Below are 22,136 nucleotides of genomic sequence, written 5' to 3' on the forward strand. Positions count from 1 at the left end.
GTGCAGTAGTTGGAAAATGCTTTTCACTGTGGGTCTAGAGCCAAATAGGATCTGATAGGGGCCACCATTATAAGTATGCAATAGCAGGGGAATTTTAATGTAGTGCTATTACTATGATTTTCTTTTAGGAGCATATAAACTTTTAAAGTAAGATGTGCAACTTTACCTTCTGTCATGTCCTCACTAGTCAAACTAACTTTAACTTGGAGTGATTCCTCCACATTAGAGCAAACAACAATGAATTACTGCTGCATTATGCAATAACATTCAGCAGGACATGGGATATATTTAGTAAAAGCAGTTAGAAAGCTATATATCTATGTAGACTCAATCTCAATCTTTCAGTTTTAAGCAACCAGATTGTTTAAGGAGTAGGTTTACTCTTTTAAAGTGGCCTGTATTAGTTTGTACTTTATTTCTTGTAACACTATTGCTTACAATACTAGAACACCTTAGACCCATTTAAAAAAAGATACTGAATACTGCCACTAGCAAGTACCTCTTCTTAAACATACAGTATTTTATCTGTATACAGGTGAGCAAGCATAAGATACACCTTCCCCACCAATTCTACTAGACTAAAGTCTGAAAATCCATCCTAAGTCAACTTGGGGAAAAGTAGGCTTAGGCTCATGACAATGTTCAAGACTCTCTATATTTAGGCACCTTCGGTGTAACCTGTATCTTTTTAGTGAAGTCTCAAATCTGTTTCTACTGCTTGATTTTCACCTTTGGGTCCTCTCACCAACATGCAACCTCCCTCCCATTTCATCAGTTCATTACTTCTTCCCCATCCAGCTAGTTACAGAAGCTGGCTACTTCTGGGTCTGCTTGTTTGTGGAACTGTCACCTTACAAACATCTACTTGGTTCTGATGATGGTGTCCCCTTTTACAATATAGCAAATGGAGAGAACTATTAGGGCATGTCTTAAGTTACAGTGGCCCTATCCATTTTCAACCCATCAGTCAGTGCTGCAGTAGCTTTCCTCAGACAGAACTGTAAGGCTACTCACTTTCACATAAGATTTTAAATTAAAGGCAGATGAACTTGAGGCAGAGCACTCCCTCTCACATATAAGCAAGTATAAGACAGAGGATCGTTCCTGGATAGGGGAACTTGCCAAAATTAAAACAAGCTGAAGTTTTAAAAAGATTTATTTAAAAATGTCCTTCTACATGTCTGACCAGCATTAGTGGGTCCAACCACCTCTGAATCAAGGATTTCCGTCTAATCAAATGGACCAGTTTTTTTTTGGGGGGGGGGGAGGGGTTGGAGGAAGGGAGATGACACTGATAAGTCTGCCTCAGTTACTGAAGCACCCTGTATCCTATGACTGTCTGCATCTTGAATGGCAGCAGAAGTGCCTAATCTGTTAAATCATTGTGGTTTTTCTTTCATGGTGCCTTTAAATTTGCCTGTCATCTCTTTAGGCAGCGGTACTAGACCAGGGCAGGGGATCTGGCCTTCAATTTCACACATACATTCACGCAAATGATATTTTTTGGGTCCAAAGGTTGCAGGATGAGAGAGCTTCTTTTTGTCTTGCTCCTCTTTTTGTAATGTTTCCCTGGAAGAGGAAAGAAAATTAACGATTAAGGCGGCTGTATTTCTTCCTCTCTTCTCCAACCTATTCCCTGCTGCTTAAAAAGTACGGTTGGTGGTGCATTTTTTCATAGACCAAAATTTAAAAGGGCAGAATTTCACAGAGTAATGGCTATTGGCAGCCAAGCCACCTTTCCAGGACACTTGTAGAAAGAATTCCCACTTAGCTTGGAGAAGTTTTACTTTAATAGCACGCTTGCCTTTGCCAGAGAGGAAGGTCAGATCCTCTTACCACTAAATCAGTGGATACATGTACCTCTGGGAGTACTCAGAGGTCTTCCAGAGGGTATATCAATTCATCTAGATCTGTTTTCCAACAGGTTACATAAACACTAGCACAGTCCATACAAACTAAAATGTCAGACAATGATTTGTTTATACTGCTCTGAATGCTACACACTGAAAAATACAATATAGTCTAATTGATTTGTAAATAAAGCATTTGTTCAGTAACAGTTTGCTGCTACACTTCTAAGTGAGGTGGAAACAAACTCTTAAAAGGGGTACAATAATCTGGAAAGGCTGAGAACCCCTGGGTTAAGAGGCCCTATCCACTTTTCAGCTCATCAGCTAGCACTGTTCCATCTTACTGTTTTATCAGCAAGAGGACAAGCACTCCTCAGTTTGTGATGTATGTGTACTTACTCGCTTTTACCCAAGATTTTTTTAATGTGCTCCACTATCTCTCTGTTGCTTTTATCTTCCACATCAACCAAGACTTGCTCACCACTATCTGCAGAGGAAAATGGTACAGAACAGGTATTAACAGGTGACTGCCTAGAAGTGTCCACCATTCTGCATTAAATGGAAGGATTTTTTGAAAGTGTAAAACAATCGCAAGACCAGGAGTGGGCAATAATTTTTGATAGGGGGGCCACTCCAAGGATTTGCTAAGTGGTTAAGGGCTGTACTCTTCCATAATATTTATAGAGGTGGTGCGGGGTCTGGGATCGATGTTGGGTGCAGAAAGGAGCTTGGGATAAGGGACTCGGGTGCAGAAGATGTGGGATATGAGAGGGAGTTCAGATGAAGGTGTTGGTTGTGAACTGGGACAGGTTCCAGAAGGGGGTATGGGTACAAGAGAGGATTCAGACCTGGAGGCAGGATGTAGGATGGTGGTTGTGCCCTGATGCAGGAAGGGGTGCAGGAGTTGTGACCTGGTGCAGGAGAGAATTCTGATCTGGAGGGGTGCAAAAGTGAGTGCAGGGGGTTGTGACCTGGGGTAAGAGTGCAGGAGGGGATGCAGAGACTTGGGTTGTGCAAGGTTGAGAGAGGATTGTGACCTAGAGGATGGTTGTAGGATGGAGTGCAGGGTCTGGGAAGGGGTATTGGTATAGGAGAAGGGGTGCAAAGGGTTTGGATTATGTGGGATTGGGATAGAGGAAGTTGCTGGGGTGCCAGAATCAGGGTCTGGCCAGGAGGTACTCACCTGGGCAGCTCCCAGCCAGCAGCCCAGCATGTTTTTTAGCCTGGGTCCCTGCGTGCTGCTCTGGACTCTGTGAGCCCAGGGCGATGGGTACTTCAGAACAGGTAGCTCCTATTAGCTGGAAACCAGCCAAGGGGAGCTGCAAGACTCTGCTGGGAGCAGGAGCAACACGCCTCCCCTGGGTTTGCAATGTTCACAGAACACACATACCCCCACTGCTGTCTTTTCTGAGGGTGGGACAGGTAGGGGTCAAAGCCCATGAGCAAGATAGTCAAAAGCAGTACAATGTCCTACCCATTCCTTGGTCAATAACCTTTCTGTATGCAAGTCTCAAGAATACATACCAAGCTATTAAAGGGATCTTGCAGTGGGTCTTAGCAGGTAAAACTCAGCTCCCTGTAAACATTATTTCCCTTGTTCAGATGGTCCATTGGCACTGTGGTGAAGCAACTTGTACCCAGGCCACCCAGCAGCAGAGTCCCAAATCAATACACTATCCCTTAGGCTGCACTGCCTTCCTATAAATGGATCTCTCTAGAAAGTCATGTCCATAATCCATCAACCCCATGTATTTCTATAGGCTAGCAAAAAAGAGCCACTAGAAAGTTTTACAGATTCATGGCATATATAATGTGAGGCCCTTATTAAGATCCCTCTTGTCATAGATGGTTACTATTTGGTGCTACTGGACCAAATCATTACAGCTTAAAATAGTGAATTTGAAGTGCTACAAGCAGGGAATCCTGCAGAACTTTTAAAAATCTGAGTAAAATAGTGAACCAGTAAGTCTGTGAGGCCCCTTATACAACTGTGGGGTGCTCTAACACCTTTGCTCTCTAGGCCCTTACAAGAGTGAGGCTGTTGTTACCCACCCGACTGTAAGCAAGCCTTGGGAATCACAGTCAACATAAGCAGAGCCCTGCACATCTGTTTTATATCTGCATTCCCCGACACAGCTCATTTTTGCTGATAGGGATGCAGAACCCTGCAGGTTTGGAGATCTCTGCTTTATAACCGTGGGTATGGGCATCCCGCATGTGACTGCCCACCGGTCATTTTCGCAGATGCAGACATGGCTGCGGATACCAGTTGTATCTCTGCACAGGGCTAGAGCAGCCAGCAGCTTGCGGGGGAGGAGAACGGGCGCACGGTGACCCGGGGCGGTGGAGGGGACGGGGATGCTCCGCTCTCCCAGGTACAAGCACTTACCTAAGTAGAACCTTAGGAATGGCGAAGGGGTCATGTTCCGAAACATCATGATCTGCACCCAGGGGTTTTTGTACTGAATCTGGGGGATGTTGAAAAACACAAATTTCCTAGGGGGGAAGAAAGCCAGAGTCAGCGGGACGCACTCAGCCCTTCCGAGGTGGGCGGTGACATCGGCAGCCCAGCCCAGCCCAGCAAGCGCCAGTCCCAGGCAGAGCGGGGTGCACCCACCTGGCCCCCTCGCTCAGCTCCCCGTGGCTGTTGTAGTTCACAGTCAGCACCTTCACCGAGCTCTTGAAGACGACCTCGCCCTGGCTCAGGTACTGCAGGGTCCTGCGGATGGGGAAGCGGCCCTTCATGGGCATGGCTGCAGCTGGCGGGGCCCCCCGGGCCGGCACGCACACGGGCAGGCTCCGGCCCTGGCTCCGCGCACCCAGCGCACGCCGGGAGAGGGCGGCGGGCGAGGCGGAGAGACACGCCCCTGACGCGCAGGGCGGCGGGAGACGTAGTTTGGCTGCTGCAGGGCTGGGACGCGTAGCCGCAGCAAGGGGGTTTGCAGGAGCGAGGGTCGGAAGAGGAAGGGGAGGGGGCGAAAGAAGCGAACTAAGGGACAGGAGGAAGGAAAGACCTGGGGTATGTCGAGAGCAGGTAGCCCCAGGGGAACGCTGCAGCCTGAGTCACCTGCCTGGCTTTCCTGGGCACCTGTTTGCTTCATGTAGTGGCCGGAAAATGCTTCCTAGCCCTTTGCTGTGGGACTGGTTCAGCTGCCTGCTCTCGTTAACAGGAGCACTTCTTGGGCGCCACGGCATTAATCCTAGGCAGAAACGGAGTTGGTGGCCTTAAAAATACCGACACAGAAAGCTTGCTCCAGCGTGGTGGGTACGCGGGCGTTGAAGAGAAATGAAAGCAGGGGTTATGTAGGGCCTTGTAAATGAGGCTGAAGAACTTGAATGTTATTTGAAACCAAAGGCAAGATTAATGGCGGAGTTAACTTGGTTGTAGGAGAATAGGGAAATTATTCTGGAAGCAGGGAGACCAGTCAGTAAAAAGCAACAACAATCAAGGCAAGAGGCGGATCGTTTCAGACAAGGGTTTAAGCCATGGTTATAGTACAGAAGAGGACAAATTTGAATATATGGAAGCATATGTTGATGCAGAATTTGTAAGGTGGACAGAAAGCCAACATAGACAGAAGTGACAGGAGTTAACTGGAGACAGGAATTCGGGAAAGGAGAGAAGAGAGTCAAAAGAGGGCACTGAGTTTATGGATTACAAGGAAAGTGAAGTTGCTGCTAAGACTGAAAAAACGATAGTGCTTGCTGTTTTCCATCTGTCAGTGTGCATCCCTTTCATAACAATGTCCTATTGATTCAAATTAGATTTTAAGTACATTCAGTAATCCAGATTTTGCATTTCATTTTTCCTTTGTATTCATATGGTCACAAAAGGCTTATTTATTGAATTTCTGGGATTTTTTGAGATGTGACATGAATACACATTTTTGTTAGTGGCAAAACAGCCATTATTGTCAAATATGAAGAATGAATTTTGTACTCATGAAAGTGAGGGACCAATTATACTTGCAAGCCGAAGAAAGATCTTGGAGTCTTTGTGGGTAGTTATCTGAAAAACCCCCAACAGCAATAGAGGTGCAGAAGCAGTCTAAAAACTAACACAATATTAAGAGCCATTAACAAAGGGCTAAGATTATAAAACAGAAAATATCATAATGCCACGACCTGAATCAATGGTACACCAACACCTTGAATACTGCATGCATTTCTGGTTATTCCATCTAAAAAATGACACATTAGAATTGGAAAAAGTACAGAGAAGAGCAATGGAAAATTATTAGGTGTATAGAACAGTTTCTGTACAAGAAGAGATTAAAAAGAAGAGATTAAAAGACTGGAACTATTCATCTTAGAAAAAGAGACAACTAGGGCAATATGATAGTGGTCCATAAATTCATGAATGGTGTAGAGGTGAATAAGGGAGTGTCATTTACCCCAAGACATAACACAAGAACTAGGGGTCACCCAATGAAATTAATAGGCAGCAGGTTTAAAACTAAAGGAAGTAATACTTCATATGTCTCGTTATCTGGGATGTTGTGATGACCAAAAGTATAACAGGGATCAAAAAATAATTAGATAAAGGCATGCCAGATAAGCCTATCAATAGGTGTTAGCTAAGATGGTAAGTGATACTAGCCCATGCTTTGGATGTCTTTAAACCTTCAGTTACCAGAAGCTGGGAGTACAGGGGATGGATCACTTGATAACTTCCCTGTTCTGTTCATTCCTCTGTGCAGCATCTGGCATGGGCCACTGTGGGAAGACATGATATTGGGCTAGGTGGACCATTGGTCTGACTCAGAATGGCAGTTCTTATGTTCTTAAGGGTAAATATCTCTCAAAATAAATCATTTGATGGGAGAATCTCAGCCACACTTACTTGCAGCAGTGGGAGGGAGTCTAGTGATCTGGCCCAGCCTGCTCTACTGGCTTCCTGCTGTGTTCTGCTTTCCGCTACTGGTGTGGGGGTGGTTCCAACCTCTTCACTAAACTTCATCCCCCAGCAATGTAGCTCAGGGGACTAGTAGGGGGCTTGGTGGTCAGGACGCCCCCGCACTCACTGATGGCAGCAGGAAGTGGAGTGACCTAGCCCAGGCTACTCTGCTCCCCTGGCTCCAAGCTGCATTGTTTGGGAGAGAGGATGGGGGGGAAGAGTGCATAGGGAAGTGGAACGACGAGGCCAGGAGCTGGCGGAGTGGAGCAGAGCAGGCTGATTCTGGGTCACTCCACTTCTGCCACCATTGCTGGTGAGTGCAGAGGGCACCCCACTAGTCCTGAAGAATGCATTGCTCAGGCGACGGGACTTGAGTGACAAGGTTAAGTGTGGGTAGCGCAGGTGGAGGCAGGGCCTGGGGCAGAATGGTGGCAAGATGGGGATAGGAAGAGGTAGGGCCCTCTTTCAGGTTAGGGGTGGTATGGGGAGGAGTCGCGTGGGGCAGTCACATGACCAGTGCCCCTCTTGTGTCCCTCCCCGAAGCAGTCCCCACTGACTCCCTGATTTCTTTCTATTAGTTGTTAAACCTTTAGTTTGTTTATTACAGGAGTGGCTAGAGGCATCATCTTTGGGGTGAAGTATAAGGCACAAATTGATCAGGGGAAGGTAACTGGTCTTGGATTGGAAGCCACCTGAATATTTTTTTTTATATTTTTGGTGTAAACGACCATTGAAAGTCAAGACAGACTGGAGAGCCCAAGAGGACTCTATGTTAAGACTTTTACAGTGATCTAGGAACTCACATTTGTAAATGGGTTGTTGAAATCTAGTTATAAAACATGCCACTGTTTGGGGTCTCTGCTCTACTTTTGACAGTCTGCCCTAAGATTAGCACCCACGGTTAGCATGTCACTCCAGAGAGTGTGACAAAAAGGAAACAGGTAAAACTGAAATTTTGGCATGAATATGAAATGATCACCCCGATTAAAAAAAATAATTATAAAAATCAAAGATACATTTAGGTTTGTAATTCACTTTAATAGTATAAACCTCATTTAGGAAGTAGTATTAAGCCACAACAATATAATGCCACATTTAAACAGCATTTAATAAAATGCATAAGCTAATTCATGCACTGCAATACTCTATATACAAACACAACAATGCAAATTTCCTCTTCATGACTGAAGACATTGATTAGATATAAAATTCAGATTAAAAAACTCATGCTATTATTTTTAAATGCCATCACACATACAAAGCTGATTTCACAAAGGTGTGAGAAAGCAACAGCTTTAATAGGTTTTAAACCTGAAATTAAAAAATAATGGCATAAACAGTTTCCTAAACAATGAAGAACAGAGAGTTCCAAAAAACATCCCAAGGAACTATAGTAGACAATTCCTTTTGTAACAGATGGGGTATCTTTATAAAAGAGTTCAGACCTTGTAGGTATGCCAAATACATACAATTATACAATGAAAAATGTGTAGTTCAACTATAAAGCTGTCTGGCTTACTATATATTTTGGAAAACAGATGGATTATTGAAAAATATTCTAGAACTTGAACTTAATTTCATGGATGATAAAAAATAAATATGCTCTAACATTTTTCTAAAAGATATTCTCCACCTCTAACTTGAACTCTATTAATTCCCATTTTTAAAGTCCAAATTGTAAAACAAATTCTTAAAATGGATCTGTGCCTTCTTTGCAATAGTAGATGTTTCTAGGAACAGAGTTTTTTATATGCAACAAGCCAATTACTAAGAGGAGCAGAGCATCCCCAAGGGAATGAATTTGGCCATCTGTGATCAATACAGAAAGCTCATTTCGCATCCTGTAGTTCCTGCAAGATAGTACAGATCATATTTCATCCATATTTATATTTAAGCACATTTTATATTTCAAAAGAGGAAAATCAAACTTATGAGTTCCATAAACCTTCAATCCTAGATTATGGGCATTCTTTTTAAAATTCATGGTTTAATTATTAGTCTTTGAAATGGCTGCAGTGCTCAACAACACCCCAATCCATTTCTTAACCTTAAAATATGTTAATGAAATGAAAAAGCATTTAAAAACATTAAGGTTGCCATTCTGTTTTCAACAGAAAAGCAATAATAAAAACATTAAGGTTGCCATTCTATTTTTAACAGAAAAGCAATAATATTCAAATGGTATGATTGTCATAACACTAAGGAAGGGCCAAGTCATGCAAGAAATGTGCCCATTGATGGGACTTTTTTACATGCACAAGGCCTCAGAAATCAGGCTTGAAATGTTAAAAAGATGGATGTTTCATAAAGTCAATATTTAAAACAATGTCTACATATATTTATTAAACAGCATGGCAAAAAAAGAACACATTCTTAGTATTCTTCCCAGCAAACACTTTACAACCAAGGTCCTGATTCTGTGAAAGCTTACATGTGTGAAGCGTTCCCTTTGATTTCAAATGGCAAAGGGAGTGTTCAAAGATTGGGGCCCATGATATGCACAAAATTATTCTAAGGGAGAATATTTTCACCACTTCATTTACCGAGAGGTCAGTAGATCTTATTAATTTTCCTTTCAATTAACTTGGAAATACATGAAGAGCCTTCTGCAAAAATGATTATATTATCAGAGAAAAATTAAATTCAGAAATTCTTTATTAACAGGGGGAGCTCTCATATCTTTATTGGTAAGAATGTAATTGTTCAGTTTTTTGAGCATTTAATTTCTATAACTGAATGTTACTTGCACAGCTAACTGAAGCTGTTTTATTTTTTAAACTACTGAAGAAAACAACATTGAAACTGGAAACTTATATTGAAATTCGGTACCCTTACGTAGTTCTGATTGATCATTTCCTTCAATCTAATTGCCACTGATTTCTATTTTTGTAGAAATAAGAGCATGTATGGAGACTGTTTTAGCACATTCCTCTCTGCCCTTCTGCAATAGAAACAAGGACTATCATGTAGAGGAATTCAGTTTAAACCTGAACCTCACTCTAATTCCAATTTCCATATAAACAGTGTAGCATACTGAAACCTGAAATTTTACACCACAAAGTTGGGAGGCATCGTCAATACAGAGGAGGAATGGAATATGTAAACAGGAAGATCCGGGTGACCTGGAAGACAGGAGTGACAGAAATGGGATGAAATTCAATAGTACAGAATGCTAGGTCATGCATTTAGGGACAAAGTATCAAGAATTCTGCAACAAGCTGAGGGCTCATCTGTTGGAAGTAACATAGGAAGTGAGAGGTATGAGTGTGTGGGCTGATGACAGGATACATGTGAACCATGAGTATGATTTGGCTGTGAAAAAGGAATTTCCTCCCAGGAACAACTGATAGTGACCTTTAGGATTCTTTGCCTCCCTTTGCAGTATGTGGATACATATCGCTTGCTAAGATTATCTGGGTATATCTCACTAAATTGGTTCCCTGTTCCTTAGTCCCACCTATTTTTTGCTTATGGTACACAACAGTTTAGATTCCTGTGGGTTGTAATACTTTGGTTTAATTTCGGTTGTTGGATTTAGTGTGCAGATGCTGGTCTATAAAATAAATGAAGTCATATTAGATAACGTGGTGAACCCTTCTGACCTTGAACTCTATGATATGTAGAGATGTAAAAGTTAATCAGTTAGCTGGTTAACTAGCTAGCAGACCCCTTAACAGGTAATGCTTATCGGTTCTGGTTAACTGGTGGGTGTCTGCCATGGGGAGGGGAATGCTCTAGTCCCATGGGGGGCCTGCTGTGGACATGGGCTGCTACAGTGTCTGGAGCAGTCTCTGTCTGTGGCGAACCCAGACACTCTGCAGGCAGGGATGCTCTGCCCAGGCCTGCCACAGAGAGGGCTGGGCTGGAGCAGCCTCTGCTTTTGGTGGCTGGGCCACTCCAGCTTAGCCATGGCAGCAAGGGAGCTGCTCCAGCCTAGTGGGGCTGGAGCAGACCCCAGACCCATGACCCTTTAATCGGTTAACTCAGTGGTCCCCAACATGGTGCCCACAGGTGCCATGGCGCCCGCTGGGGCATTTATGTGTGCCCACCTAGTGACCAGGACCGGCCCGAGCCATTCTTGCACCCCAGGCACCCAGTGCATGCGCAGCCCCTGCCCCAGGCGCGCGGCACATGCGCAGTGCTGCCCCCGGGCACCCGGCAGCCCCAAAAGGTTGGGGACCACTGGGTTAACTGGTTAAACAGTTAATCAATTATACAGGATTTTACACCCCTAAAGACATGACTGTTATGACTTTTACTTTATTTTTCAGGATATAGTCCAAAGATATATTGTAACCTTTTTTTTTTTTTTTTTTTAATTAGCCACTGCTGGAGACTTAAAGAAATCACTTTAAAAGTTTACAAATAGAACTCTCTGAGAAAGCTAGAAAAGCCCCTCTGTGTCGATCAAGAATATAGGGGAATATTTTTTTTTCATGTTTTTGCTTGGAAATGGTAGATTCTACTAGCTCTCAGTTGGATGATTCCTACCCACCACTGAGAAAATAACCTGAAAACCTCAAACTGGAAATTTTTAAACTGTACTGAAGACAAAAGTGTCACATTCAGCCTTGGTTTAAAAATAGGTAGAATCCTACTGAAGTTAATGGAGCTGAGCCTGCTTAAGGCAGGGCCAATACTGGATCAAGAAATGAAAACTAGGAAGCCCTCGATTAGCAACTTAATAATAAACTTTCTTTTAACATATGAAAAGGGTGTATACATGGCTATGTATCTGTACAAATACACTGTAGATATGCTGTACATAATATATTAGATATATAAACACATTCATACACACAAACATACAACTATGTACATATATGCATTAGCTCCATGAGTGAGCTCTATTAGTAAACATCCAGAAATACACAATGGTAGATGGTATAAAGAAAACAGTATTTAAAAAAAGGATGGGGGAGGAAAAGCTTGAATTTAAAAATCATAATAATCCATTTTCAAAGCCTTCACTTCACCCAAGTAATGACAGACATTGGGAAATATGGAACACTGATTTACTGACATGAATATTTTTTATGATAAATACAGTACCGATTTCACAACAAAGAGAAAGTCTTAAATAAAGCAATTATAGGCAATAGTGCTTTCCAATTCTGATATATTTCATTAACTTTTTAAAAAAAATTTGTATGTGTATTTAGTTTTAACTTCCATCTTCATTAAGACTAACATTTTAAATGTTTACAAAATAATTTCACATTTAATACTGATACCTATTAAGGTGAGTTTGATAACACAGGCTAAAAAGGGGAATTGGGGCACTTTTAGTAAAACAATAAGCCTAGCCTTATTTTGAAGAGGCTTGACAGCCCTATAAAAAAGACTTTTCAAATGACACAGCAACTCCAGAATTAAAGAGGGGAATATCAAACACACAATATAAAACAGCTTTTGATTTTTTTCACTTCTCACTCTTAATAATGCCCCCTGTGCAACATTAACATTTCTATTACTCAGGTTATCGTTCTATGTCTAGTAACTCTGACGCCTCCCTGTTGTGTGTGAAAGAGCCAGCAAAAGAAGCTATGTTTGCTTCTACATCTATGTACAAAGATGTATTATCATAGCAGATGTTCTCTGCTACTATCACAGTAAGTGTATCTACCATCATACTGCTGCTATAAGGCTGGTCTGATGCACTCCTGGAATTAAATTCTGAAATTACCTGAGGCTACTTGAAGCTTTTCTCCCCATCTCTCTGCTTTTCCAGAGGTAAGAGAGGAAGAAGGAAAATCTTTTGCCTATAGGGAGATTTGAACCTGCAAGTAGTTGCTGAACAATCTGCATTTTAATTCGGCCTTGGAGCATACTTCTATGTTTTTGCCTGTTTCCCTGTGTATGTTCGGACATCCCACAATGTCAGCAATGAGCAGCTGGTACCAAGATTGGAACTATAATACCTGTTAATTTCTTGTTTATGTCAGTGGTACCTTAAATGTAATTGAGAATGGCAGAGATATCAGCACAGTTCTGAGAATCTAGTTTGTTAAAAGGGTTGCTTGAAGTGTGTGTGTGTGTGTGTGTGTGTGTGTGTACACATACCAATATTAACTTCTGCATTATCTGATATTGGGTATCCCATTGCTGTCACTATTGCAGAAGGGTGTTCCTGATCTGCCCTTGCTATAAGTGAATCTTTAGGGCTACATCTATACTGGATAGTTTTTGTGCATAAATGGCCATCCACACTAGAAGCATATTTTTGCTCAAGACAAAGTACAGTAGATTGTCAGAAGACAGGGCTTTTTGCACGAGAGTTATTCCTCTTTCTATGGGGAATACGCCTTTTTGCTCAAGAGCTCTTGTGCAAAAAGGCATGTGTGGATGGACAACAAGTTTCTTCCGCAAGAAACCCATTGGAAAAAGCACAGGTGCTTTGATGGTCATTCTGTGAATGCCCATCTGAGCTTTCTTGTGCAAGAGCTCATGACAGCGTGGACGCTGTCTTGCGCAAAAGCACATGGCAGTGTGGACGCGCTCTTGTGCAAGAAGTTTTTGCGGAAGATCTCTTCTGCAAAAGGTTCTTGCGCAAGAAGCTTGCAATGTAGATGAAGCCTAGCTTGGCAGGCTCCCCTCTTCCTTGCTGAAACCCATTCACAGTGGCATTGTCAGTCAGCTCTTTGAACAAGGAGTGCTCTGGCTATGCCTCCTCGTACCCCAATATACTCCAGAACACACCCTGAGCGAAAGGCTTCTAGGGGTGAGGGGAGAGGAAACCCATCTCTGCTGCTGACATAGAAGCCTTCTTGAGCTAATGCTATTCATTGGTAAACTTTATGCCTGCCTTATACCCCATCTGTGTCAGGAACGATGGTGCAAGGGGGCTGGAGGTCAATGACGAGTCTTGCCATCTGTGACTACGCAGCCAGCCAAAACTTCCATTGGCTAGCAATCAGTTTTCTGCTGCATATAAATTAACCATTGTCTACATTCTAACCATTTAAAGATTAATCAAAATCTGGATTTGTGTATCGTAGCTAAAGATCTGGGCTCAGTTTCTTCTGTCCCATCCACCAGTTTTATATCAGAGTAACGCCACTGGCTTCCAAGGGTGAGTTCTAATCTACGAATAGTTGAAGGGAAAGGAAAATAATCTAATCTTAGTTCTGATTGTAGTTTGACCAGTCAGTGTAACTAAGGAGAATTGCTCTTATTTAGATATTTTAAATATATCGGTTTGTTTTAGGTTCATATACAATAAAAACAATTAAAAATCTTTTAAAAATAACCAAATATTGCTTACTCAAATTAACCTTTTGTAATTGCCAATAACCATTCCTTTATACTCACATACAAACTCCAAACTCATATTTTTTCTTGAAAGAATGGGAAAACAGACAGCATATCCTGATAGTCAACAGCTTTGGGAGTTATTGGACTATTATCACTCACTGCATTCAGAACAATATCAGCCAACAGAGAGTTTTTGTATGAACTGTCTTACTGCTATATATGGATGGTCAAACTAGATCCACCATGACACTGAAAAACAATTTACGTTTGAAAGCAGCACAATGAGACTTTAGCAGGTTTTGAAGATAATCAGAGAGAGTAGCAGGAACTTTAGTTGGATGCAAGGTTTTCTAGAATCACTATCAGGCTTTGTTACTTTGGCTCCTAATTTTGCAAGGTCAAATTTGGCCACACAATTAGCTTTGCAATACTAAATTTTTACCAAATTTAACATTAACACAAATGTTTCCAATAATTGTCATTATTTCAAAAGAAAAACAAAAATATTCCCAATCTATATTTACAATACAAAAATGCACATAAACAAGCCAATAAATGGCAGAAAAATAACGTTTGTAATATGCTTTCAATTTTAACAATCAAGTGCATTACTAATAACATAGGCAAGGAATTTACTGTCTGAACATAGAGGATCAGGTCCTATGTGGCAGCCAATCTGTGAAGAGTTTTATTCAATGGTGTGCAAAGTTGACAAAGTTTACCTTTACACTCTTATGATCTTGGAAGCTGCTGTATGAAGCTAATTTCCTGAGCTATATTAAAGGAGCACAAGAGTTACAATGGGAACAAGGAGCTGAAAATATGGCCAATGATTAGAATAATACAGGAACAACTTGGTTATGCCCCACTGTCCCAAGCCATGCCTTTCCCCCCTGCTATCCCAGTAATAGGTGGCTGGAATAGCATAAATCAGTTCTATGCTTCTGGTAGATTAGCCTTATATTAGGATAGTCCTTCTGGAGCCAGGAGAGATGGCTTCACAGCTAGATTATCTCAGTGGTTTGGTGTAAAAAAGCCACACCACACTGGAGTTTGGCTCATACTTTTTAATAGGCCAATAATATTGTAAATGACTGTTTTACAGCATTGCTCTCTGTAAAGCAGGGCTACTCAACACATGGCCAGGGGGCCACATGCAGCCTGTGGGACGTTTCTTTACGGCTCGCTGTGCAGTTTGGGTTTACATGGGGCTCAACACGTGGCCCACAGGTGGGAGTCAAAACAAAAAAGTCAATATAATGATCTTCTATTGATATGCGTTTTAGAAGTTAAATTCCTGGACTGTCATTGCTCATTAAAAGTGCTGTCATATTGGTAGAAATAGAGTAAATATTGAATTGTACTAATATTAGCAGAACTGACTTAAATGGGATCTGCATGTTGTGTAGTCTTGCCGTAATCTTTGTATTCATGCCCGTCAGTGTGAAATAAGCTATTTGCGTATATTTACATATATATTTGCATGTATATGCAATCACACTTAAGTTGCAGCCCTCAGCATGTGCTGTGAGTATCATTGTGGCCCCCGGAGCTTCCAGAGTTGAGTAGACCTACTGTAAAGCATACCAATTCCTTGGCTCAGTGTTAATTATAGCTCTTGAACAGCATGTGAAAAAAGAAGCCTGAAGCTTATTATTCACACCTATCCTGTTATCTGTAACTTGTATTCAAATAGCTGGGAACCTGAATATCTCCTAAGCTGTGAGATCCACTATCTGCTGTCCAAACTTCTACCATCTAAACTGCTTGTCTTAGAATCAAAATAACGTATGTTCAGAGAAAACATTTTTTAATTACATGGGGGCTAGGTTAGTTTGGGTCTCACAAACCATGACAATGATGCTACATGAACAGAGTCTTCATAGTTTAAAGGTGGTAATTTAAGGTTTTAAAATAAAAAGTTTAATTATGGAACTGCTTCACACTATCCTTAAATGCATTTACACTTTTAAAAAGTAAACCGTAAGTATGGGCCCGATGGCAATACCCACACTCACGCTAAGTATCATTTTATTCTACGCAAGTCTTACGTAAGTCCATGAGACTACCTGCAGAATAATGTACAAATGGTATAGCCCTATGTTTACAGAATGCATTCTATACATGTTAACTGAGCTGTGTGAAATTCACCATTTTTTATTTATAAAATTTAATGCATAAATTTTGCTCGACAGCTTAGCTTTATGTGGGTTTTCTTTTTCAAAATGACTATTTTCACAATGAAAAAAAACAATCAAATTTTTGCATGTTTTCAACACAGAAGCCATTTTTACTCAAATCTGTGCTCATCTTTACTAGCAAAGGAGACCCTTTACTTGAGAAATGTACATGTTCAACATGTTTATGAAAATGATCTCAAACTTACAATAAAATTGGTTTTGTATATTTTTTGGTTATGAATATTTCACACTTCTCCAGCAATGCTTATTTGACTGCTGGAATAATTTTTACTAAATATTACAAGTGATTAAGTTACATCAGTTGCTAATCTGCAATTAACCCCCTACAAAAACAGTTTAATGTGTACTCTAAATTTTTAAATGAACAAGCAAAACAGTAAACCTGTAACATTCACATTTGCACAGAAAAGGGCTATAACTTTTCTTTGAAATTCTGTTTCCAAGGCAAGTACCTTATATGTTAAAATTCAGACTGCAACTAATTTCTAAGACCAACAAATAAACCCTTTAAACAGGGGTTTTATGTTGGAAGCGCTGACACAACCCTGCAAGTAGTGATACTATAATATAATGGCTAAGGCTTAGGTCTGCATTCCAGTTGGCCTAAGGAAGTTCAAAACGTAGGGCCTTTTGTCACTTCATTTACTATAATAAAAGCCTAGGAAGAAGATGGTGCAATACTTCAGATGTCTGCCTTTGCTCTGCATTCTGTCTATACCACCCTTTTTGAGAACCAAGGTTTCTGAATGTTATAAAGATGGTGAATGCAACTGAATTTAATGTACATATGATCTAAAATCACATAGTTGTACTTGTCAGAATGAGTGTTACAAATGAGATACTTACATCAGATGTGAATTGTACCAAGACAGGACTTGATAATACATTAATAGGCTAACCTGGAGTTGCTTAAAATCCTTTGGCTATAGCTCAGACCCTTGAGAGAGAGCAACCAACCCTTCTGGAATGTTTCTAAATCGATGTCAATACCAGAAACAAAAAAATGCTGAACTCATTATTTATATTTTTGTCACACACAAGTATGCAAGTAGAAAATGACACTGCCAAGAAATTCATTAAAGTAATTAATGAATGTATGTAATAAGCAAGAATCAGCTCAATGAAGATATAACTCTTCTGACAAAATGCTTTTTATGAATTTTGATTGTTTAAAATATTCTGTGTTAATATTAAAATAAATATTTTACATTAAAATTAATGAAATATTAGCAGGAACAGGCCAATCCTAGAAAACAACTTGTAGGTTACTACCCAAGATAAAAACAAAGATAGTTTAATATTTTAACTCCAAACAATCGGTCATTAACTGTAACTGCATATGAATGAATATAAAAAACCTGGCTGACACGCCAATTTAGAATGGAATCAGGATAGGGAACACTGCAGAAGACAGGCTTCTTAGTCTCTGGGGATGGAAGAAAACCTCATATTGTGCACTTATCCCTTTAGCTTACAACAGCATTATGGGCTTTACCATAGTCATAACCATCCCCTTTGGCTCCTATGATGGTGAGGGTCATTTAGGGCTGAAGAGAGAAGGAATGAATTTGGAAATATAAAAAGTATAGAGAGCATAGACTGCAAGACTCTAGTTGAAAGGATTGCTTCCCTGCCAGTTAATGACTGATTTTTCCCACAATCAAAAGGCATACTGATGGAATAATATCTATCATGACTGTGTTCTATTCCAGGTTGGAATTTAAACTTTAAGGAAGCTGAAATTTTCATCATTACTACGGCAAGAAATTCTACCTTCCAATTTGAGCAATTTCTGTAGCATTTGTTAATGTTGCTATTTATACTGTAGTCATTATACTTTTGTCAAATAAACCACATTTTCAATAATTTAGCAGTTTAATGCTAACAGTGTGGAAATTTGCTTTAAAGTTCCATGTTACCATTAAATGCATAACATTACTAATAGCAATTTTTTGTAGTACGAATGATTGTCTCCCTGTAGCCTTCACAGAAATCAATAGCTTTTTGACCAAAAACATATGCATTTTTCCATTTGTCCTGCTCATATGTAGAATGTTGATGACATTATCGATGTGACAAGTGCTTAGAAAGTGCTAATATCATTATACCCTGGTAATTATTAGATCTTAATTCCAAGGAAAAATTAAATATATACATACTGTTCTTCTTTTAGCAATTTTAATACTAATCTCTGACATTATAAAACTCTATTTTTGCCCATTAATAATTTCTAAATACAAAGCACATTAAAAGTATGTTCAGTAATCTATAGCCTTTTGAATGAAAGGCATCAAAACACTCCTTATGGCAGAAAGGGTCCTAGTAGGAAGTGTTTGAATAGCTTTTTATACTTTGTCATTGGAGATAAATAGACAAGGAGCAGTCTGGTAGGAAACTGATAACATGTTGGAAATATTTGTACATACCAAAATGTCATTTTTTAAAACTTATCTCTCTTAATTGTGTAGTTACTTGTTTTATTAAAATTACTTTGATTCATCAAGATGAATTGTTCCCATTATGCAGACGTGCCAGTTATTTGACCATTATACTCTGCAGTTTCCATTTTGAGGATATATGGGATTATGCTGTCAATCGGAACATTTCCGATGAGACCAGTAAAAAAAAGTTCCTCTGTAATACTAGAGCTCATCAGTCTAAGTGCTGGCAGGCGAACTAGAATCCGGGCTAACCTGGAAAAGAAGTTCAGGAGATTATGAAAATGTATAATGCAAATTAACCTAAACTATTGTGCTTCTAAAGAGCTGGATCTGCTTTTATTATTAAAGTAATTCATGAGTGAGAAGAAAGGCAGTTTATGTTAATTTCACTACCGTGAAAAGAGTATCTATGCTTATTCTTTCACCTTGTAAATTAAATGAAACATGCACAGTTCTTTAAGTCTACTGTCTAAAATTCCCAGGTTTGCAAGTGTTTCTTGGTAAGGACAATGTCTCATTCTGATCATGAGGGCATTTTCATATTTTGAAGAGCAAAATGCTTAATTAGTTCAAATAATCTAGACAGGATCACCCTCAGTTGCCTAGCAACTTGTTAATGACAAACTAGATAGCAAAAGTGGCTTGAGAATATATAAAAAGGAAGCAGAAAAATCTGAAAAGAAAGGGGAATTCTGAAGGGTCTGTTGTTCCCTATTATGCTAGTCCCAAAGTCCATGTTTTGTTAAAGTGTAAAGACAGTGACTAAAATATATAAATATGTAGATGTTAACCTTATACCACAGCTGACTTTTTAAAAGCAGTTTTACTTCCTTATACCACAGCTGACTTTTTAAAAGCAGTTTTACTTTACAATAATTCAGTATCATATCTTCTGTGTTTAAACTGGCAGGATCACATGACAAAAATTAAAATAAATGAGTTTCTTGATGAAATTATTTAAAGCATATAACGGCTCAGCCCTCCAGCAATAAAATAAAGAGACTTGTTGATAGTTAATGGCTAGCTGTGGAAAAAATTCTGTGTAGAATCAATTCTGTTAATATAGCATCTCTTGTAAATGTGTGAGGACTTTGTAAAGGACTGATGTCAGAAATCCCTTTTTGTAGGCATAAATTTGAATACTTTCCTCTATCTACATGATTTTATGCCTGCAATAAATGATTTAGAAGTGGAAGTATTCTATATTCACCCACAGGAGGTTACCAACTGCACTCACAAAAATTGAGGCCAGTCTTTGGGAAATTTGGTTATTTATGCTTTTACCTTCCCTTATTCTTTATTGAGAAGTATAGCTGCATGGGAAAATACTTTTATTTTTCAGTGGTGCAAGTCACTTCACTGGCATAAAGCCAGAGTAATTAGTAAACAAAAAAAAAATTCCATGCAACTAACATTTTAGACAAGTGTCCTTGTAAATTAAGAAATGGAGGAAAAAAACAAAAACAAAAGGTAGGTAGAATTCCTTCTAGTTACAAGCTTAAGGGGCTTAGTTACTATCCTCCCATCTAAATCTTGGTTTTCAAAGGTTTAATATGTTGGCAGTCTGCAGATGCACAACACTTACTATACATACCTGTTAAACTTTAAAAGGTCAGGAATTTATTCACCAGTTTCTCTCAAATGAAAAAACTGTAGGCAATCAATCCTGCTTCTTGCCATGTTTAAATTAAACTCATCTACTTTTAAAAATGTGCAAATGAGGATTTCCTTCTTTTGTTTGAGTCCTCACAAAACTAAATTTGATTGAACATTCTTATGTCTTAATGCTGAAACCACTGGTCATGGAATCATTCAGGATATCAAAAATAAATACCTATAAGTATCTTCTGGATAGGTTTTTTGGACATAGTCTTGTAACTCCATTTGTGCCTTCTCTTGGAATTTTTCTATTTGGCTTGAACTTGTCAGACCAGGGTGATCTAAGGAAAGAAAACATTTTTAACAGTCAATGGTTTCACGCTATAAGAAGATAGGAATACTTACAAAGAATCTTCCACTTAAGTGCTTAATTAAATCTCAATAAATAATTCTGAGATTGTCATTAATAAATAGGCTGGTGCTCTAACTGTATTTTCTGCTCACTGTTGGTTCTGTAACACATGTATTTAGCTAAAATTTAATTCCCAGTTTTAGAGTTAGTCACTCACTTTACCCACAGAACTGGAAGCACATCAGCTATCTGAATGCACATCAGCTATCAGTGGGTCCTATCAGGCTACAGGGTGGACAGCTTTTAAGGGCATGATTATTTGTTTCTGCTCCCTCTCATTTCAAATTGGTTCCCCTCTGGACTTACAAAGCAGAGTAACCAATCTCTTGCTTTCAAGATTTTTTTTTACTTCCAAACCTTCACTAGTTTGTGTTGTCTCAATTCCAGATGCTTTCAGCTCCTCACTGAACAGTTCAATGTTCAGAAGAACAGAAAATGCCATAGATATGACTATGCCAAAGCTTTTCAATGACAGGCTCATATGGTCATATGTTTAATGCCCTTTCTTTCTCCCTTGAGGACTGCAGTAGGCCTGTGCTTAGAGTCTTTCTCCTCCCACATCAGATAGAAGCAACTCTTACAGTGTGGCCTAATGGACAGAGACTGAATTAGGACTAAGGAGACCTACACTATAGCTGAGGTCGATTTAAGATACATAGTTCCAGCTCCATAAATAATGTAGCTGGAATCAATGTGCTTTAAGTGGACCCACTAAATCAAATGGTGGAAAATCAATCGCCTCAGCATTGTACCCCTAGGTTCTGTTTCTGCTCTGCCAACAGCGTGTTGGGTGACCTTGGGTCACTTCACTTACCTAGATACACTTTCCCCATCCGTAAAGATAGGAAAGTGAAACTTACCTCCTTGTAAAGAGCTTTGAGATCTGCTCATTAAAAGATGATTGATAAGAACTATGTGTTGTTATTCTAATACTACAGAAGAATCCAAGACAGTCTGTGAAAAATCTCCCAAAGCAACAGCTCAAGACCCTAAATTAATCTAATTAAAACAAGATTTATGAAGAGTAGATAGAGAAAATATTAAAGAAAAAAAAGAGGCTAAATACTTTGTAAAACTCAGCAAGGTAGATGAGATAGAATTAGTTACAGTGGAAATAGAAAGTAAATACCCTACAGTTCTAAGACAAGCACTTCCCTCTCACTCAGTCGGTCAGGATTCTTATATACTCGTTCAATTTCTGAGGAACATATTTAACTCCTCTTTCCCTGCCTGCATCACTTTGTACTTTGATATACCTATGGATACCTCTGACAAAGGTGTGTTCTCTGAGGAAATCCTGAGATCTCATACACAATGTCCATTGTATGGGTTCTGATTTTTTTAGTTTATCAGCTCATATGCTCATTGTCCTTGTTAACAAATTGGTGGTAGGGGGAACAATATTGTGTGTAGTGGTGGCTGTATCTAAACCACAGTAGAATTTCATCTCACATCTGCATCTTCTACCCCCTTTTGCATATT

The 22,136-nt window shown here is 39.7% G+C and overlaps 2 protein-coding genes across 6 annotated transcripts in view; both read right to left on the reverse strand.

Annotated features, from left to right (window-relative positions):
• Positions 1-1,138: 1,138 nt before the first annotated feature.
• MRPS25 (mitochondrial ribosomal protein S25) lies at positions 1,139-4,720 on the reverse strand. The gene is made up of 4 exons (XM_006132843.2): positions 4,468-4,720; positions 4,240-4,346; positions 2,250-2,337; positions 1,139-1,569 (listed from the first exon to the last, which is right to left on the reverse strand). The coding sequence occupies exons 1-4, from the start codon at positions 4,599-4,601 to the stop codon at positions 1,380-1,382; spliced, it is 519 nt and encodes a 172-aa protein (XP_006132905.1). The 5' UTR covers positions 4,602-4,720; the 3' UTR covers positions 1,139-1,379.
• Positions 4,721-4,860: 140 nt separating this feature from the next.
• The window catches only part of NR2C2 (nuclear receptor subfamily 2 group C member 2), a 79,182-nt gene continuing 61,906 nt past the window's right edge, over positions 4,861-22,136 (reverse strand). For 4 of the 5 annotated variants that reach the window (XM_075938754.1, XM_075938756.1, XM_075938758.1 and 1 more), the window contains 2 exons: positions 20,478-20,583; positions 9,726-18,895 (listed from right to left, as the gene is read on the reverse strand). In XM_075938754.1, coding sequence (XP_075794869.1) covers positions 18,721-18,895; positions 20,478-20,583 — 281 coding nt within the window. In that variant the 3' untranslated portion in view covers positions 9,726-18,720. Of the gene's footprint in view, positions 18,896-20,477; positions 20,584-22,136 lie in introns of all 5 variants that reach the window. The other variant, XM_075938755.1, reaches the window with a different exon arrangement.

The sequence above is a fragment of the Pelodiscus sinensis genome, chromosome 11 (assembly GCF_049634645.1).
Source record: "Pelodiscus sinensis isolate JC-2024 chromosome 11, ASM4963464v1, whole genome shotgun sequence".
Classification (NCBI taxonomy): Eukaryota; Metazoa; Chordata; order Testudines; family Trionychidae; genus Pelodiscus; species Pelodiscus sinensis.

Bases quoted from the DNA above. Each gene is read 5' to 3' on its own strand.
- MRPS25 (XM_006132843.2), bottom strand. From the start codon at position 4,601: ATGCCCATGAAGGGCCGCTTCCCCATCCGCAGGACCCTGCAGTACCTG. The intron at 4,347-4,467 runs GTGGGTGCACCC...CTTCCCCCCTAG, and splicing joins GAGCTGAGCGAGGGGGCCAG to GAAATTTGTGTTTTTCAACA. The intron at 1,570-2,249 runs GTAAGTACACAT...TTCCTCTTCCAG, and splicing joins AAAATCTTGGGTAAAAGCGA to GGAAACATTACAAAAAGAGG.